Source organism: Scyliorhinus torazame, chromosome 13 (assembly GCF_047496885.1).
Source record: "Scyliorhinus torazame isolate Kashiwa2021f chromosome 13, sScyTor2.1, whole genome shotgun sequence".
NCBI lineage: Eukaryota > Metazoa > Chordata > Chondrichthyes > Carcharhiniformes > Scyliorhinidae > Scyliorhinus > Scyliorhinus torazame.
The window spans coordinates 204,697,091-204,715,820 of NC_092719.1; the positions used below are offsets into that span (position 1 = coordinate 204,697,091).

The window sequence follows — 18,730 nt, forward strand, 5'->3', positions numbered from 1 at the left end:
GTTTACTGTCACGCATTAGTTAAAGACCCGTTTCCTCGGCTGAACCAAGGGAATTCGATCATAACTGTTCCTGTGATTCGTTTGAAATAAACCAGCTAAAGCTGCCTCACCACACACCGAGTGTCTTCTCTGTCTGACTTCAGAGAAATTAAAGAAGTGCATGTGAATGCCATGAATATCTATAGTCGTTTGGTAGTACGGAACTTGAGAATTACTGAAAAAAATGACATGTCAAAGCTTTTTGTTTTGCACTCACCAGGGCACTTAGCGAAGAAAATTGTATCGTATGAGAGGAGAATTCTGATTGGTTGGGAAGTAGACTGATTGGTAGAGGCATTGCCATGGAGAATGCACCAGATGGTGACAGTTAACTTACAAGCATTGTTTGACATTTAAACCAGGCGCTTAATTCTGGTTGGTTAAGGCATTGCCATGGTGAATGAATCCGCAAATGGCTGTAACTTATTTTGTTTAGCTGAAACAGGCATAATTTGTGCACATGTTCTTTCTGTCTGCAAAGAGCAGGACCCTGTGTACTAATATGTGTAGCTTCCAGTAGAGAGACACATGCCACGCTACAAGACTGACTGACAATCTTAAATTGGTTGACCACATAATTCTTAGCACACTGAGAATTGCTTAGCAAATGCTGTCCAATCGTGGCATCAAATCTAATGTTGAACACTGTGTTTTGAGTTTTGCAACACGGGCTGGTTGGATGTCGCCTGTACCTTACCCATTGCAAACAGCAGCAGGGACATGCTGTTTGATACGATCCACTGCTGCCAGTGTCTGGGGCGTACAGCCTACATCCCTAGCATTACACTGAAATTAATTTGCCGAATCCAACCTGTGTTGCTACTGCATTGCATAGTAGTAACGTGGAACAGCTAGCTTCACCTGTTGCTCAGTTTTGAGATATCTTGCCTTTCCAGGGCAATATGAAGTAGACTGGGCCAAAAGTGATAGCCTTCGACCCATTCATAAATTTGTGTGATATACAGCACAAAATGATTAGGGTAGCAATTATCCTGTAGGATGTCTTTGATGCATCCTACTTCAGCATCTCGTCTGCATGATGAGCAAATGGCTTGGGCCTTCTTTATGACATTGCCAGTAAGGTCGATCTTATAATGTGTGGAACTGTAAGAATCCCAATGCGTATATTGACCAGTGAAGGTAGGTTTGGGGTAGACCGCAGTAGAGAGCCCCCTGGCAAATTTTCAACTAACACATCAAGGAGAGTTTATTTGACTGCTGCCTCAAGTGAATGAGTGCAGGATCGAGCCTATTAAGACATGCAAGATAATTATTACACACTGCTACAGATTTAAATGTAGCAAACATATCATCCACTTATCGGAAATCTGCAAGGGGTAGGAGGTTGGGTGTCATTCCATTGAAGAAATGTTTCTCAAGAAACCCAACAAAGTTGTTTGCAAGAGCTGGGCCCATCCCATGGTGGCAACATCTATTTGGGCAGGCATGCTGTCGTTAAAACTGAACTCAACTGGCCGAATTGCTGAGTTCATCAGCTCAAGTGAATATTGGTTTGCGTGGCCAGCGTGGATTGCCATGATATAATGCTGCAGTTCAGATATTTGTGGCTTCCTTAAGTGGAACACTGGTGAAGAAGCCAGCAATGTCAAATGTAATGTCTCTTATTCAACAATACAGGAATTATCTGGGTCAGCTCACAAAGAGCAAATGTTGTTACACCTCCCTCACTGGTTACACTATCATACATATTACACATTCACCATCAACTCTCGTAAAATTATCACTTCTCGGCCTTTTGGCTAAGGTCGGGCGTCAGATCAAGCCCAGGATGAGGGGCGATGCCTTTTCTTGTCAGCTTGGATCTTGTGTATCTCTCTTGTGTTAGACCACGAATTGGCTTCAATTTGAACTTGAATTGGAGCAAGCAAAGAGATTTATTCAGGGTTTGCCCTGTCCACTCTGCACATTGGCTTTGTATAAGGATGGGATTAAAAAATTATATTTTAACTAAATGAATAAACTCATTAAGATGCTCCAACCAGTTACAGGAGTGATTGAACCTGAACTTACAGCAGCCCATTGAGGTTTACCGCTTATTGCAGCTGACAGGTCAGGGTATCAGTGAAATTGGTTTGTGCACTGTCGCAAAGTTGTGTTAAAATCAGACTTGGTCACTAAAATTCTTCATTTGTAGGTACAAAACATGAAACCAAGTGGTTTGAGTCCACGTTTGAAGACGAGACCACAGACCTTGCCTTGAAGTTCTGCTTCGAATGTTAGCCTGTATTTGTATGGCATTCCTTCATTCACTGTTTGAACATTATTTGGGAGTCAGTTGACTGGACAGCTGGTTTGTGACGCGGAGCTTCGTCAACAGCGCAGACTCAATTCCCGTATCGGCTGAGGGTATATGAAGATCCCGCCTTCTCAACCTCGCCCCTTGCCAGAGTTGGTGAATCTCGGGTTAAATCACCGCTAGTCAGATCGCTCTCAAAAGTGGAGCATGGCTATGTCCTCGAGGACTCTGGTGACTTTCATTTTCTTTCATTTCATTTGAACATCCATGAACCCATTTAAAATAAACCGCGCAATCATCTCCGGCTGACAAAGCTGGGCCGAGAGGAGTGCTATTTGCTCAGCGAAAATATATCTCACCTGTGGTGCTCAGTAACTTCATAAAGGATGTGTTGTTCTGTTCCAAAGCACCTTTTCCTTGTATTTCTGTTTTTCCCTCCCCTCCCCACATATTTTACATTGGTAGGGTGCAGAGGACATGAGCCTTTTTGCTACAAGTATTGTTTTTGGACATAGACATGCTCTGTATCACGGTGTGCATCACTAATGATAAAGGGCGCCAGGATTCCCTAACTCTTCAGCACCCCTCTTCTCTTTCCCCCCCCCCCCCCCCGCAACTTCTGTTGTTTCTTTCCTTGGTTCCCACCCTTAAGTTTCAACCTCCGCCCACCCTCTCTTCCCCCTTCCACCTCCTGTAGAAGCAGAAGTCTGAGCATTCCAGCCCTGATAAATGTATTAAATATTGGTTTTGCAGAACCTGAAGAAGAAGGTGGAATTCCTCCAAAAGTCCCTCAGTACGCCGAATCGCACCAATGAGGCAATCAGCCGCTTAATCTTTGAGAGGTGGGAGAACTAACTTGGTCTATTCAGATGGTTGTTCAAGTCTGTTGCTTTTATTTCTAAATATTCAAGAAATCAGGTGAATTTTAAGATGTGCTTCTCCCCGCTCTCTTGTGCCCACCCTGTGCCATGCACCATCCAGGGCCTGGCAATGTAAATGTATTGTTACTCCCTCTGCTGCCCTCATTCCTGTGGGGAAATCTTCGATTTGCCTTCGTGACCCTCCAGACTTTGGACAATACTTGTAATTGTATAATGCTTTATATTTCCAAGCCCTTCAAAGAGTGAAATACTTCAAATGCTGTGATTTCTGTGGAATATTTTTAGTAGAATTGGTAAGACGGCATGTTAGTTTGATGTTGGTTTCACAAATGCATCGCTGTACCGCTGCCAATTAAATGCGGAAATGTTCCTGTGCTTACAGCCCCGCTCCTGTGGATTTGCAACATCCTAAACTGCACAAGCCGACCACTGGGGATGATATCGATCTGTCTCTGACATACGACTTTGACACTCCAGATCATACTCTCCTGACATCTGTCAGTGCTGCATCCAAGAAAATAAAGCTCGACACAGTGGGGTAAGTGCAGGAGCTCATTAATAGCCAAATGACTCCGACTCCTCCCGCTCCGGGTACATTGCCCTAAGACAGCATTGGCGATCATGGAATTCCCTTTGGATTGATTCACAATTGAGCTTGGCAAAATGCTGGGTGGTTTGCCGCTGTTTTATGCAGTGTGGCCATTCTTTACCATCTGCCGTCAGGTGTATCAGAAGGATTTGCAGGGTGACAATTAACCTGGCTGGCCACGCTCTGGATGCAGCTTCTGTGGCCATCGAGTCCTGAGGGAGGACTTGAACCCCGAGCTTCTGGCACTACCCAGAGTGGCGACGAGGGGATTTTCACAGTAACTTCATTGCAGTGTTAATGTAAGCTTACTTGTGGCACTAATAAAAAGACTGTCTCCTCCCAGCCAGATGACATAAAGTCAAAATATCTGCAGGACGTAGATATTAACATGGGTCTAATCAGGATTCACACTACATTCATCAAAGCTTTGACCTGTGCAACTCGCATTGTTCCAGACATACAGATTTATTAGCTACAAGGACAGCAATTCAATTTACTTTTGAATCTGTCAATCTGGAAACCTCTATGTCTCTATCCACAAGTAACTTTGATCAATGGGCCATACTGATCCAGGATCTTTGGTCCTCAAGGTTGCGAAAGCAAAGCAGACAGGATTGTATGCCGCCCTAAACGTTCCACACTGCACTTGACAGCTGTGTTATCTCCATGACTTCGAGCGAGGAGATACCAAAACGACCTTCATTAATGTCACAAACTAATTCTCTGTTGTCCTTTTTCTCCACCTCCTTGCAACCTGCCCACTCCACTTTCACAGGTTATCCAGGCTAAATCGGCCTTCCAAATCACTGGACAAATCAAAGGTGAGCATTTATTTCTAATCTCTGCAGAACCAGTAATTCCACTGCTGGAACTGAAGATCAAATTTGCTAAGTTACCTGAGAAATAAACAGTAATTACAATGTAATCTAATCGGGTGCGCCAGGCATATGTCAAGATTAATGGAAACTTTCAGGATTGTTTAGTCATGGGATTCAGAACGGTCTAGAAACCACAGAAGCAAAATTATAGGAATGTTAACCACCAATCTTGCGATCCCTGGAGGTTTGTACAGCATAGTTTTTAATGTAAATTCTGATTTTGCTTTTCTTTTGTTGCCGGTTGTAAATGCAATGTGACCTATTGGTGCCTTTTTGTTGATTCAGGGAAATCACAATTGGTTATTAGTAACAGCAAAGTAATTGCCACCCAGTTACCAATAAATCTGCAATGACCGGGAAATTCCATTTCAAAATATTAGCCAGGAAGATCCACCGACAGAGCCACAAAGTTTTGAATATAACAGGACATGGACTCGGGGCTGAATGGCCTTTCCATAATGACCCTGAATGGCCGCCTTCAGTTGCCCTGAACCTGAGCACAACACCACCTCGATGGGAGCACTTGTTGGAGAATCATTGCTTCAGAGTTGTAGGCCTGTCATTGAACTTTGTTACTGCCCAATGATGCTCCAAGCGGGGACCACAAGGTGGCAGGTACCCTGATAGTCTTTCTACAGCTTATATATACCTAGAGATCTTTAAATTCCGAATTGCCCAATGCTCACCAATAAATTGCCAGATTTTCCCGGCTGGAGGATCGTTTTTTGGAAAAACGCAATTTCCACCAATATTGACCGAGAAGCCGATCAACCCGACCTCATCGTGGTCAGTTCTGAGCTGTGCATGCATTCCGTTAGTCATGGCGCATGTACACTATTTATCTCGCTGAAACCTACAAACCTCTGACACAGATTTGTTTCCACTGCTCAGGGAATCTAAAACACAGGGTCACAGTCTCAGGATAAGGGGCCAATCATTTAGGACTGACATGAGGAGAAATTACTTCACTCGAAAGGTTTGGAATTGCCCACCCCAGAGGGTTGTGGATGCTCCACTGCTGAGTACACTTAAGGCTGGGATTCGACATATTTTTGGTCCCGGGGGAATTGAGGGATATGGGGAGTGGGCAGGAAAATGGAGCCCAAGATTAGCCAGGATCATGTTTATTGACAGAGCAGGCTCACCGGGCCATGTGGTCGTCTCCTACTCCTATATCTTGTGTTCTTGTAAGGATGTATGCATGTGATGTGTGCAATGGCCTCAATCGTCCAAAAGGCACGCACCCCGAGGCCTCCTATTCAGTGCCAAATTCTGGAAGATAACACATGGTGCTAAAAAGATGATGAATGCAGCATTCGAAGAGATGTTGAGACAGAATTTACTCGGCTTGCACACTTAATGGGTGACGACGTCCAAATACCAATCACCTATGCATCCGCTTGAAATGCACCTTTTAACACAGTGGTTAGCACTGTAGCTTCACAACTCCAGGGTCCCAGGTTCAATTCTCGGCTGGGTCACTGTCTGTGTGGCGTCTGCACGTTCTCCCCGTGTCTGCGTGGGTGCTCCGGTTTCCTCCCACAAGTCCCGAAAGACGTGCTGTTAGGTAACTTTAACATTCTGAATTCTCCCTCTGTGTACCCGAGCAGGAGCCGGAAGGTGGCAACTAGGGGCTTTTCACAGTAACTTCATTGCAGTGTTAATGTAAGCCTACTTGTGACAATCAAGATTATTAGAAGCAAATTAACAGCAATTGTGGTTTAGAACGGACATGGAGCGAGACAGGAAATTAAGATTGATATTGAGATGTTTGCCCATTAATAGCTGTCTTATGAAAATAAGATAAACAATAAGGCAAAATATACAAATTGAAGTACATCTGAAGAGCTTTGATCACTATAGCAATGTTATTAAGATGGATACTGTGTGTAGAACAGTTACTATATGAAATAATTGCATCTAATGTAATTTTTGAATATTTGACACTGGTTGCGACACGCTGCTTTAACTATACACTCTTCACAAATACAGTAAAACTAACCAAAGTCTGGCATGTAGGAATGTTGAAATATAACCATTTGTTACGAAGGAGATTATCATCGACTTCAGGAAGCGTAGTGGAGAACATGCCCCTGTCTACATCAATGAGAACGAAGTAGAAAGGGTCGAGGGCTTCAAGTTTTTAGGTGTCCAGATCACCAACAACCTGTCCTGGTCCCCCCATGCCGACACTATAGTTAAGAAAACCCACCAACGACTCTACTTTCTCAGAAGACTAAGGAAATTTGGCATGTCACCTACGGCTCTCACCAACTTCTACAGATGCACCATAGAAAGCATTCTTTCTGGTTGTATCACAGCTTGGTATGGAGTCTGCTCTGCCCAAGACCGCAGGAAACTACAAAAGGTCGTGAATGTAGCCCAGTCCATCACGCAAACCAGCCTCCCATCCATCGACTCGGTCTACAATTCCCGCTGCCTCGGAAAGGTAGCCAGCATAATTAAGGACCCCACGCACCTCGGACATACTCTCTTCCACCTTCTTCCGTCAGGAAAAAGATGCCAAAGTTTGAGGTCACATACCAACCCGACTCAAGAACAGCTTCTTCCCTACTGCCATCAGACTTTTGAATGGACCTACCTCGTATTGAGTTGATCTTTTCTCTCCACCTTGCTATAATTGTAACATTATATTCTGCAGTCTCTCCTTCCTTCCCTATGTACGGTATGCATTGTTTGTACAGCATGCAGGAAACAATACTTTTCACTGTATATTAATACACATGACAATAAATCAAATCAAATTTGTGTCCAATTTACCTTCAGCTAATGTAATTTTGAATATTGGTGTGATGTGGTGTGATCCTGGCAAAGCTCCATTTATCCTTCATCTCTTGTTGCCCTGAAAAGCCAGTGGTTGGACCAGTAATTTAAATCAATGAGGAAATATTTTTTTGAGCATTAAAAGTTTTGGATGCAGTGTTTTGTAGGTTTTCACGGTGAGAGCGGTCATGTTTGTAAACACCGATTTTGTTACACTACAATTGAAATGTGTAACATCCAATTGTTGTTCCACTGCAAGGACAACATTAATGGCAATTGGAAGCAACATAATTCTCTGACTTGGGACCATGTGCGTGGTGCAAAATGTCAGTTACAGAGCCATCTCGGGTATCAGTTTCCTATTAAAATAAACGCAAAATGCTGGAGATGCAACAGGTCTGGCAGCATCTGTAGGGGGCGAAATTGAGTTAATGTTTCGAGTCCATATGACTCTTTTCCAGAACTGTTTTTATTTTATATTAGTTTCACACTTCAGGTTCTGTGAATTGGTACCTTACCCTATATGTGATGGGTCCTTCTCCTCTCATAGTCTTATATTTTTAATGATTTGAAGGGCTTTTCACAGTAACTTCGTTGCAGTGTTAATGTAAGCCTGTGTTAATGTGAGCCTACTTGTGACAATAATAAAGATTATTATTATTGTTAATACTTTCTTTTTCTTCCCTTTAATTTCCTCATTTGTCTTTTGTCTGCTTGAGGAGGGACCTTTCTTTCCATGGGAAGTGGGCGTCGCTGGCAAGACCAGCATTTTGTTGCACATCCCCCAATTGCCCTTGAACTGAGTAGTTTAGGCCATTTCAGATGGCCATTAAGAGTCATCCACATTGCTGTGGGTCTGGAGTCATGTGTAGGCCAGACCAGATAAGGACGGCAACTTTCCTTCCCTAAAGGATATTAGTGAACCAGATGGGTTTTTGCAACAATCAATGATAATTTCATGGTACGATGGCTTTTCCCCAGGGTAGAGGGGTCAATTACTAGGGGGCATAGGTTTAAGGCGCGAGGGGCAAGGTTCAGAGAAGATGTGCGAGGTAAATCTTTTTACACAGAGGGTAGTGGGTGCCTGGAACTCGCTACCGGAGGAGGTGGTGGAAGCAGGGGCGATAGTGACATTTAAGGGGCATCTTGACAAATACATGAATAGGATGGGAATAGAGGGATACGGACCCAGGAAGTGTCGAAGATTGTAGTTTAGTCGGGCAGCATGGTCGGCACGGGCTTGGAGGGCTGAAGGGCCTGTTCCTGTGCTGTACTTTTCTTTGTTCTTTGATACTGGTTCTCTTTTCCACCTCTTTTCTCCCCCCCCCCCCCCCCCCAAATAGTATGTGGGGAAAACGCTCCAAATCTGTACCAAAGTTATACTCTGTCTCTCAGCAAGGACATCTGAGGTATGGTTCTTGGCTCAGAAACTATGTACACACAAATGCATTTATACCTGTAAAGATATTCCTTATTTAACTTTTAATATGTGTTATTCATGCAAATATAGTTATCTGTTAGGATTTGTATTGTGAGGAATTGTTGCACCTCTCTGGTGGTCTTCACTATGTGTACACCCCAATGTTAGACAGAAGGTTTGGTACGGCCAGATACACTCCTCTGATGAATTGGATCAAGGCAGATCTATCCCCTACCCTTTGAGCTTTGACAAAGAGTCACCCAGCTCCCTTCTCTCTCTCCACAGATGCTGTCAGACGTGCTGAGATTGTTCCGTATTTTCTGCTTTTGTTTCAGATTCCAGCATCCTCAGTAATTTGCTCCTATCCTCCCCCCAACCTTTTGAAACTAGTGACTTGTATTTTCAAGTAAATAGATGTATGCGTTGAAGTTATGTTACTCAACATACTCTCAATGTACGCAGAAACAATACGTACAAAACTAACAAACATTCATAAGGATGCTGGATAAACGTGTAAAGGGTTTAGTTCAGATTTGAAAACTCCCCTTTTACTGAACATTAGGTAGGTTTGTCGCTGTGATTGGATTTGCCGGGTTAAGAGCTGGCAGCATTAGAGGATCGGAATAATATAAAAACAAAATACCTGGGATGCTGGAAATCTGAAATAAAAACTGAGAATGATGGAAAAAGTCAGCAGATGTGGCAACATCTGTGTGGAGAGAAACCGTTAAATTTCATCAGGACATAACCTTTCATTATAGTCAGCGAGTCACAGGCTCAAAACATTAACTCCGTTTCTCTCTCCACATGGGCTGTCGGACCTGCTGAGATTTTCTCGCATTTTTTGTTGGTAATGATGATAAGAAGATCAGAGCCTTGTTTCATTTCACCTGGAGCAAGTGTTTGAGATCTGAATTGCAGTAACCTTAGCAAAAACTTTGCTTTATCTTTAAGAAAACGAACCAAGATGAGGATTATATTCTCCCGGCATTCCTCAAAAATTCCATGTTATTCCAAAAGAAACCACATGGGAGCTTCATGGATCGACATGGAGGCCAAGGATCAGTAAGTAAAGCGAATTTCCTGTTTCTGCCAGAAGGGATCACTTATTTTTTTTAATATAAATTTAGAGTACCCAATTTTTTTTTTTCTCCAATTAAGGAGCAATTTAGCGTGGCCAATCCACCTAATTTGCACATCTTTGGGTGGGGAGGGGAGTGAAATCCACTCAGACATGGGAAAATGTGCAAACTCCACAGGGACAGTGACCCAGGGCCGGTATTCGAACCCGGGTCCTCAGCGCCATAGGCTGCAGTGCTAACCACTGTGCCCCATGCCACCCTGAAGGGATCACTTATCATAAAATCAAAATACTACGGGTGCTGGAAGTTTGAAAGGATAACCGACAATGCTGGAAAAGTTCAGCAGCACTGGTAGCCTATGTAGAGAAAGAAACAGTTTCTCTCTGCGGTGGCACGCAGCACAGTGGTTAGCACTGTTGCTTCACAGCGCCAGGGACCCGGTTTCGATTCCCGGCTTGGGTCATGTCTGTGCGGAGCCTGCACTTTCTCCCCGTGTCTGCGTGGGTTTCCTCCGGGTGCTCCGGTTTCCTCCCACAAGTCCCGAAAGACGTGCTGTTAGGTAATTTGGACATTCTGAATTCTCCCTTTGTGTACCCGAACAGGTGCCGGAATGTGGCGACTAGGGGCTTTTCACAGTAACTTCATTGCCGTGTTAATGTAAGCCTACTTGTGGCACTAATAAAGATTATTATTACTGTTAATGTTTTGAGTCCAATAGGGCACTGCTTCGAACACTTGAGGATGTTCTGAAGAAGTCATGTTGGACTCGAAACGTTGATTCTTATTTATCATCCTCAGTAAACTTGTTTCCTATGCAGAGGTCCTGTGGGGACTGACCTGGGCCTGGCTTCCGCTTGGCCTGATGGGAAAAGTGTGTCTTTATTTTGATGTACTATTGTTAAAATTGACCATTTCAGTTTGGACTTTGGCTTAAATTGGTTCCTTTGGTATTGAAGGATGTGGGGTTTAAACCATTATACTGTATACAAAATTACTACTTGACATTATTATTTATTTCGTTCATGGGACATGGGCTTGGCTAGCTGGGCCAACATTTATTGCCCATCCCTAATTGTCCTTGATGGGACTGTTTAGAGTCAACCACATTGCAGTGAATCTGGAATCACATGTAGGTAAGGACGGCAGATTTCTTTTCCCAAAGGACATTAGTGAACCAGATGGGTTTTTACAACAATCGACAATGGTTTCATGGTCATCATTAAACTTTTAATTCCAGATTTGTTTACATTTTTTAAAAAGTTGCATTCAAATTTCACCATCTGCAATGGTGGGGTTTGAACCTGGGCACCAAGAGCATCAGATTGGGTATCTGGTTTACTAGTCCCGTGACAACACAACTTTGCTTCCCCTACATCGTCATACCGTGATTTTCTTTAAGCCAGTAAAGATTTAAGCAGGAGAATTCATGACAAAAAGTAAAAACCTAGCAAGACAGCAACAACAGCAGTGGGGGGAGAGTTAGCAAAAGATAGGGAGGTCTGCATTGACCACCCATGTGCTTCTGAATTTAACTATTGATTAGCGCGCGCCCCCCCCCCCCCCCGGAATAAGTCACGCACTTTTTGAAATCCCAAAGTATCTTGAATTCAGGACTGCTACACTTGTTTTGTTTTTTCTCCTGTGTGCAGGAAGTTGCATTGATCATCTCCAAAGGGCAAGACACCTCAATTTGAATTAGATGTTACAAAGAGAGATATTTGTATGTTTCTTAGCATCTCTTAGTTCCATCCTTTACCTTACCTTTGATTCAGACATTGTTGATCAGAAACAGACTGAGAATATGGGTGTTTTGTCCTGACTGGTCCCTTTATTAGGTGTAACACTGGCCCAAAGTGGCCCATATTTTGCGGCCAGTGGCAAAGAAAAGGCAGTTGCTGTACTTTACGTTTACACATGCTCACAGAATCTCTGCAGGCTTTGCACTGCGATTTGGGATTATCGCACAGACAGTGCCCCCTCTGCAAGGGATCTGGAATCTGTGCGATGAGGGTGTTTCTGTTAATCCAATCAGATTGAAAAATCCAATCCTTAAGAGGGACGTGGAGTCTAAACCAGGAAGTGTCAATTAGAATATTTATCAACGTAAAATCACGTACAGAAAGCAAAATAGAGAGAAAAGAAAGTTGGGATTGAGAGGAGAAAGAAAAAGTAAAAAAATAACCTTTTTGTAAAATTACCAAGAACAATTAAAATCTACAAGAATCCTGAAAGTGCATTTTCCAATTTCTGAAATAAGACACATGCTACTGAAGCTTTCCATCTTTCACTCATCAGGGCCGATGCAAGAATACCAAATTTAAATGGAACAACAATTTATACTGCATGAGAAAAGGTTGCTGATTGGTTGGCAAGTGGATTTTGGTTGAGGTGTTATCGTGGAGAATGAACCAGGGAACGGTTGCACGCCATGCTTTTCTTTAAATTGAAACTGTGCAATTCCTGGACATGTTCATTCTGCTTGCAGAGGGCAGGGCCCTGCGTGTGAATGTATGTAGCTTCTAGCAAGCATAAGCGAGTGGCATTGCGAGTCTGAATGATCTTAAATTGGTTGTTAGTGTAACTTTTTGGACACATTGGGATTGTTTGGTATCCTGATGAATGCAGGATGAAAAGCTTTGACAGTATGTCTCTTTTTTTCAACAATACTCAAGTTCAGTACTATCAAGTATCTATTTAAATTTTTATAGTAGAGAGGTTGGTGTCTGTAATTAAGACTTAATCTCCACCTTAAAATGTATTGAATAATTGAATGGACAAGCCCCACACTTCTGGCATCTTTAGTGAATATCTATTGGGTTAGTACCACAACTTCATGCTCTTTATATGTTTGAATGTCCAGTCTCTCAGCAAGATACTTCTGCTGTGGAGCTTCTGGAGGAGCAGCGCAAATAGGACAGCCACTTCCAGATTTCTGTATTGTGCAGAGGCTGGGAGTTGCTGTCCAATTTGCTCCTTAATAACCTTTCGTTATTTTTAATGCAAAATCCTCCAGGCCAAAGTTTTGTTTTGTCCCCTTAGGTACGGACTGGCTTTGATGGGTTGGGAGGAAGAACCAAGTTTATTGAACCTGTATCCTTTTGCTGTTTTTTTGCAAATCCTTTGTGGGTGAAATGGAAAAGGTAAGCTGAGGTCGAGCACGTTATAGAAATGGAAGTTGGCAGACTTTTATGCTGCAGAGGATAAGGGATCAGAAACTTGGCTCAAAGTTGAATAGAACATTGACTGCATACAGTCTTGTTTCAGTCCGAGATGACGGTGAGGGAAGAAGGATGGGATTGATGAAAAAGATGTGTGATTTGCGGTGGGAATTGTATCTCATCCACGATTAGATATTGAACGGCAGTCTGTCAACATAGAGATAGAAAGGTTGAGACAACTAGGTGGACCTTGTATCTGTAGGTCCTGTCTCCCAAGAGTAGATCACAGATTAGGAAGGGGAATTGGATTGGATTTGTTTATTGTTTACCGAGGTACAGTGAAAAGTATTTTTCTGCGAGCAGCTCAAACAAATCATTTAGTACATGAAAATAAAAAGAAAGTACATAATAGGGCAACACAAGGTACACAATGTAAATACATAGACACCGGCATCGAGCGAAGCATACAGGAGTGTAGTATTAGCCAGGTCAGTCCATAAGAGGGTCGCTTAGGAGTCTGGTAACAGCAGGGAAGAAGCTGTTTTTGACTCTGTTCGTGAGTGTTCTCAGACTTTTGTATCTCGTATCCGATGGAAGAAGTTGGAAGAGTGAATAAGCTGGGTGGGAGGGATCTTTGATTATGCTGCCAGCTTTTCCCAGGCAGCGGACTGGGCTAAGGATAGATGTAGAGAGAAGCCACTGATGATAATGTAGGAATGTGAAGGGAAACCATTACTGGATAAACTCTGGCAACTATTGAAAAAGTAAGATTGAATATATCAAGATAATTTTGGATCCCTAACTATGTTTACATTTTTAGGATGATTGTGTCCTAGCCAGACATTGTGAATGCAGAGAGTTGAAGTGTCCTGGTTGACTAAAATGTTTGTATCGTTTCAAAATTACATGAAGGGAATTTTGTTTTAATCTGTTGCTTTTATTTTTAATAAAGCTATTTCCTTCAACATGACTTCCTTCAGACTAAAATGACTGAAATTCGGCCACTGCCATTAAAGGCAAAGAGGAAGAAAGTGTCACGGATGATTGTCAATACATCCACCTGCAACCAGCCCAAACTGGAGAATTTCCTGATTTGATTCCCGAACTTCAGACTCGTCAATGTAAAGTCAAAGTCCCTATTGCAAAAAGCCTCGGCTCCCGATCACTACAATTAAACCAGCTGGCAGCCCACTGATATTACCCTGGTCCTGGAAAGCCGAAATCACATGGCATTCCAAAAAGAAGGAAACGTCGTGATATTGAATTCCTACTGTCAGGAGAGGGCGCCAGTGAAAGGGCGGAACAACTTTGAACAAAATCATCTCTTGTATTGCGAATAGTGCCTCGACACCCTGAAATACTGGTGCTGGGGGTTACAGCATATTCACCCACCATCAAACAGCCCAAGTCACATGCAGCATGGATTAGGTGCAGAGTAAATCTCCCTGCTCTGTTCAAGGACCGTCACCTACAGCTGCACCTGTGTGACAACTTTCTGTTCTCTGCATCAAGTCCACCCCTCAATGGGATTGTCACTTTTGTACCAAATTAGGGTGGTTTACGGTAAGGATTTTAGGGTTCTATGTTGACTGTCCAGACCTATTTTTGCATTATGTTGCTTTAGTATGTCTCTGAGCCAGACCAACATTAAATCCATGTTGTTCGGCAGGTGAGCAGACTTCCATTCCACAGGTCTTGGCTAGATTTGATAAAGGTTAATCCAGTCATCTGGTTTGGCTCATGATCATTCAGCAAAGGGTTTCTTTGTGTGGTTTGGACTAGATTAACCTGTCTCTTTGAGCTACTCACAGAACTGCCTTGATTGACAGTAATTTACCAGTAACAACTCGATACATCTGCCAGTACAGCACTGTATTAAAGTTCAAGGTGCAGTGATCTCGAGATGGATCCTTCAAGTTCCCGTCGCTGGCTATTAAGTGAAGTTTCAACATAATTTTCAACACCATTAATGATTTTATAACGGTAGAAATACTGGCAATATTTTCACTGTGATGAAAAGTTGTCTGACTTTGTACGTAGCATAAAAGTCCAGGGACAGTTGCCACAGCAGTCACCAACGGACTCGTTCGTGCAGGAGTTTGAACTGTTTGACGTTTTAATGTTAAGATGAGACAGCAGAAACACCCAGTTCTTGTGGTTCACTGAGATATCCAGTACCCAGCCTGACGCACGGCAGACACTTTCTTTTCACACCGATCTACAACAGTTTTGTTTGTGAAGTTTTAGAGTAAAGTTAAATGACTTTTGCTAAAAGGTTATCTCTTTTATCTCTTTTATAATCCACTTGGTTCTTTTATCTTCCATTTCTATTTCCTTTAAATGATGACATTGTGGGATCTGCTCGGGGTTGGTTGCTGAGCCTGACCTGATGGTGCACAGATACTAAGCAGACATTGTTGAAGAGAATCAATAACCCTGAGGGAAGTTCAACAGTCCTGCAATTCTAATTGTGTGTTAATTCAGCAACCTTGCACTGCCAGGCGCAGTAATTCTTCAGGTCATCCTTTGGTTTGTAAGTGCTGAGCATTCAAAGCAAAATGTGATTATAATTCTTCCCTAATGGTAGTTTATGAAGGCCTGCCTCCTCGCCTTGCCCCACGCTTGCAGAGTGGGCAACGCTCAAGCTGTATATAGCCAACTGGCTCTAATGGAGAGAGATGCCTATGGCCCTTTGTGGGGCTGTGGTTAATTACTCACTTGGCATTGTTAATTTTAATAGAGATGCTGCTGGTGAGCTCTTCAAAAAAGTGGTTCCACGACAACGAGACTGACTCCTTAAAAGTCTCATACGTCTTTGAAATAAGGTTGAAACTTTATGGTTGGTGTAAATTTAGGACAATATTAAATATTTTAAAAACTGTATAAATATAGCACTTATTCAAAAATGAATTGTAGGAAAATAAGAATGTTACCTCCTGTTAACCATGAATTGATCCCTAAATCTTCTTTCAATATCAATGGGAAATCAAAGATCATTTCATTGATCAACGATCATGGGGCGGCACAGTGGTTAGCACTGCTGCCTCATAGTGCCCAGGAGCCAGGTTCAATTCTAGTCTTGGGTGACTGTGTGGAGTTTGCATGTTCTCCCCGTGTCTGCATGGGTTTCCTCCCACAGTCCAGAGATGAGCAGGTTAGGTGGATTGGCCATGGTAAAAGTGCCCTTAGCGTCCAAAAGATGTGCGGGTTAGATGGGGTTACTGGGATGGGCCTAGGTAAGGTGCTCTTTCAGAGTGTCCGTGCAGACACGATGGGCTGAATGGCCTCCTTCTGCACTGTAGGGATTCTATGATTTATCTTCTTCCATTGGAAAAGCAATGAGAACATGTTTTCTTGTAGGTTTGCAACTGTCTTTTTAATTGCTTGTTTTGTATTAGCTTTTCCCCTTGGGGTTTAATGTTGTACACTCATCAAATAGGATTCAATATTTTTTTAAAGCAAAAAGTAAAAGAGGTTTTACTTCTCTATGGGATTCCTCTGACTATCCAGCTGAATTCTCTGTATTCTCGTTCGGTCAGGACAACAAATATGTCGGTATGCAACGCACCCCAAAGGTCACGTTGCAGGAGAGCACGCAAGTCAGCTCCTCCCATGCCCATGGTGACTCTGGCAGTACCGGTGGAGCTCAATGGACTATCATTGGACGTCATACAATGCTATCTATTCATTCCTCTACTGTTGCTTTAGAAGCATGAGAAAGCACAGAATGTGGCCGTTCGGCCCAACATGGCTGTGCGAGACATTGTATTGCTTGTTTCTAACTGGGTGGTAACCATACCGGATGTCAGACAATCAACGCCCTTTCAGTTCCTTACCTCCTTGTAACTTTTTTAAGATTTAGCATTTCAACAATTCAGTCCTCCAATCTAGAGCCAAGATAGCCTGAAAGGTTGGACTTTGATCAAGATTTCTTTAGATTGAGCGATTAAATGCCCAGTGAATTTTGGCAGTGAATTGATTTTCTGTTTGAGTGAAATATCCCTATGTTTTGTATTTTGGATCTGAATAGTGCTTGGATTAGGTCTGTGTCGTCAATTAGATTGACATCACCAACAGGAGAGAAATGTGGCCTAAGCCCTCAAGTTCGACCTGTAAATTACTGTTTGTTTTGAGATTAGATGAATTTTCTGGTGTGATTTGTGTTGGTTGTGTGTCCCAAAGCCTTTGTGAAACCACTTTCCAGAGTCACTTTCAATCCGATTCATCCGGCATTGGTTGTATCAGAAATAGATGTGGTACATGTTCGCAAACATGGGTGAAAAAAAAAGATTCTTGAGATTTCCTTTTTGCATATTAATAAACTGGTGAAGCAGACCAAGGTATTCAGTCATGGATCGTCATGGTCACACAACAGCCTATGCTGAATACTCAAAATCATTATTTCAAGGGGAGGATTACAATCTCTGGGCTGTGATTGGTATATGATTGGCTGCAGTGTTATAGATGTCACCATGTGGGAAATAATTGCAGCCATTTTGCAGTACAGTCTGCTCTTTAAACTCAGCTGGCAGTCACCATAGTCTTGCACCATTGTCAACAGATGTTAGTTTTTAATACACACTTGCTACCAGGGGTTTCCAAGTTTCTCTACTTTTATGACCTCTTTCTGGAGGCTAATCTTTTTTTTGGTTTGTTCCAATGATTAATCCGGTTTATGTACCAGTTAAAAAGCTGAATGGTGCATGCTTATTTTTCTTGGGACATTGATGTATTGGGTTATTTATGTATATTTGTTGTAAAGTACCTGAGACCATTAAATATTTTGGCATGAAAATATTTTCTTTCTCTTGTTTTCCCTTCAATAAACGGTTGGAGCATCCAGACCACAAACTTTCACTGAGAGATCAATGAGTTCAAGTTGAATAATAGCTCGTGCGGTGTTTATGACCGCTTTACAACCTGAGTGTTCAAATCGTCTCTCTCAAACTGACCCTGTGGAAAAGTCACCTGAACAACTTGTATTAAACAGCTCCTTTAACACGAGTCTTCCAAAACAAAATTTGACATTGAGCCATACAAGGAGATATTGGGATAAATAACCAGAAGCTTGGTGACGGTAAGGGTTAGGGATAATCTCAAAGGAGCTGGAAGATTTAGTGAGAATATTACAGGGCTTAGAATGGTTTTTTTAATTAATGTTTTTCAATTTTACCAAATATTATCAAAAAGATTATTTTTACAAACCCACCGACGCAACATATTAGAAAAAAATATAAAAAGAACACAAACCGACATGACCCATAACCATCCCCGATCCCCTCACGTTGTATTTGACCTCCGGATACTAAAGCTCCATTAGGTTCCCTAACCGTGCCGATGCGCTGGGTGGGGTTGGGGACGTCCACCCCAGCAGAACCCGCCTCCGACCGATCAACGAGGCGAAGATCAGAACGTACACCCCTGGCTGTGGCCCCGGCGAGTCCGACACCCCAAATACGGTAACCAGAGGACAGGGCTCCAATTTAGAATCGGCAACATGGTGCTAAAGAAGGAGGCCCAAAAATTCAAGTTTGTGACAGGGCCAGAACATATGGGTGTGATTGGCCGGACTCCCGGAACACACCTCGCACCTATCAACCACCTCGGGGGGGGGGGGGGGGTGCTCACCTTCGCCTTGGTCA

General features: G+C 42.8%; 1 protein-coding gene across 3 annotated transcripts in view; it reads left to right on the top strand.

Moving 5' to 3' along the window:
• Nucleotides 1-17,883, top strand: part of traip (TRAF-interacting protein) — a 41,487-nt gene extending 23,604 nt beyond the window's left edge. The window contains exons 10-15 of one of the 3 annotated variants that reach the window (XM_072472932.1): nucleotides 3,050-3,138; nucleotides 3,560-3,715; nucleotides 4,542-4,587; nucleotides 9,803-9,913; nucleotides 12,970-13,070; nucleotides 14,041-17,883. In XM_072472932.1, the coding sequence (XP_072329033.1) occupies nucleotides 3,050-3,138; nucleotides 3,560-3,715; nucleotides 4,542-4,587; nucleotides 9,803-9,913; nucleotides 12,970-13,070; nucleotides 14,041-14,185 (648 nt within the window). In that variant the 3' untranslated portion in view covers nucleotides 14,186-17,883. Of the gene's footprint in view, nucleotides 1-3,049; nucleotides 3,139-3,559; nucleotides 3,716-4,541; nucleotides 4,588-6,694; nucleotides 8,588-9,802; nucleotides 9,914-12,969; nucleotides 13,071-14,040 lie in introns of those variants that run through there. The other 2 variants (XM_072472933.1, XM_072472931.1) reach the window with 2 other exon arrangements.
• Nucleotides 17,884-18,730: the final 847 nt, after the last annotated feature.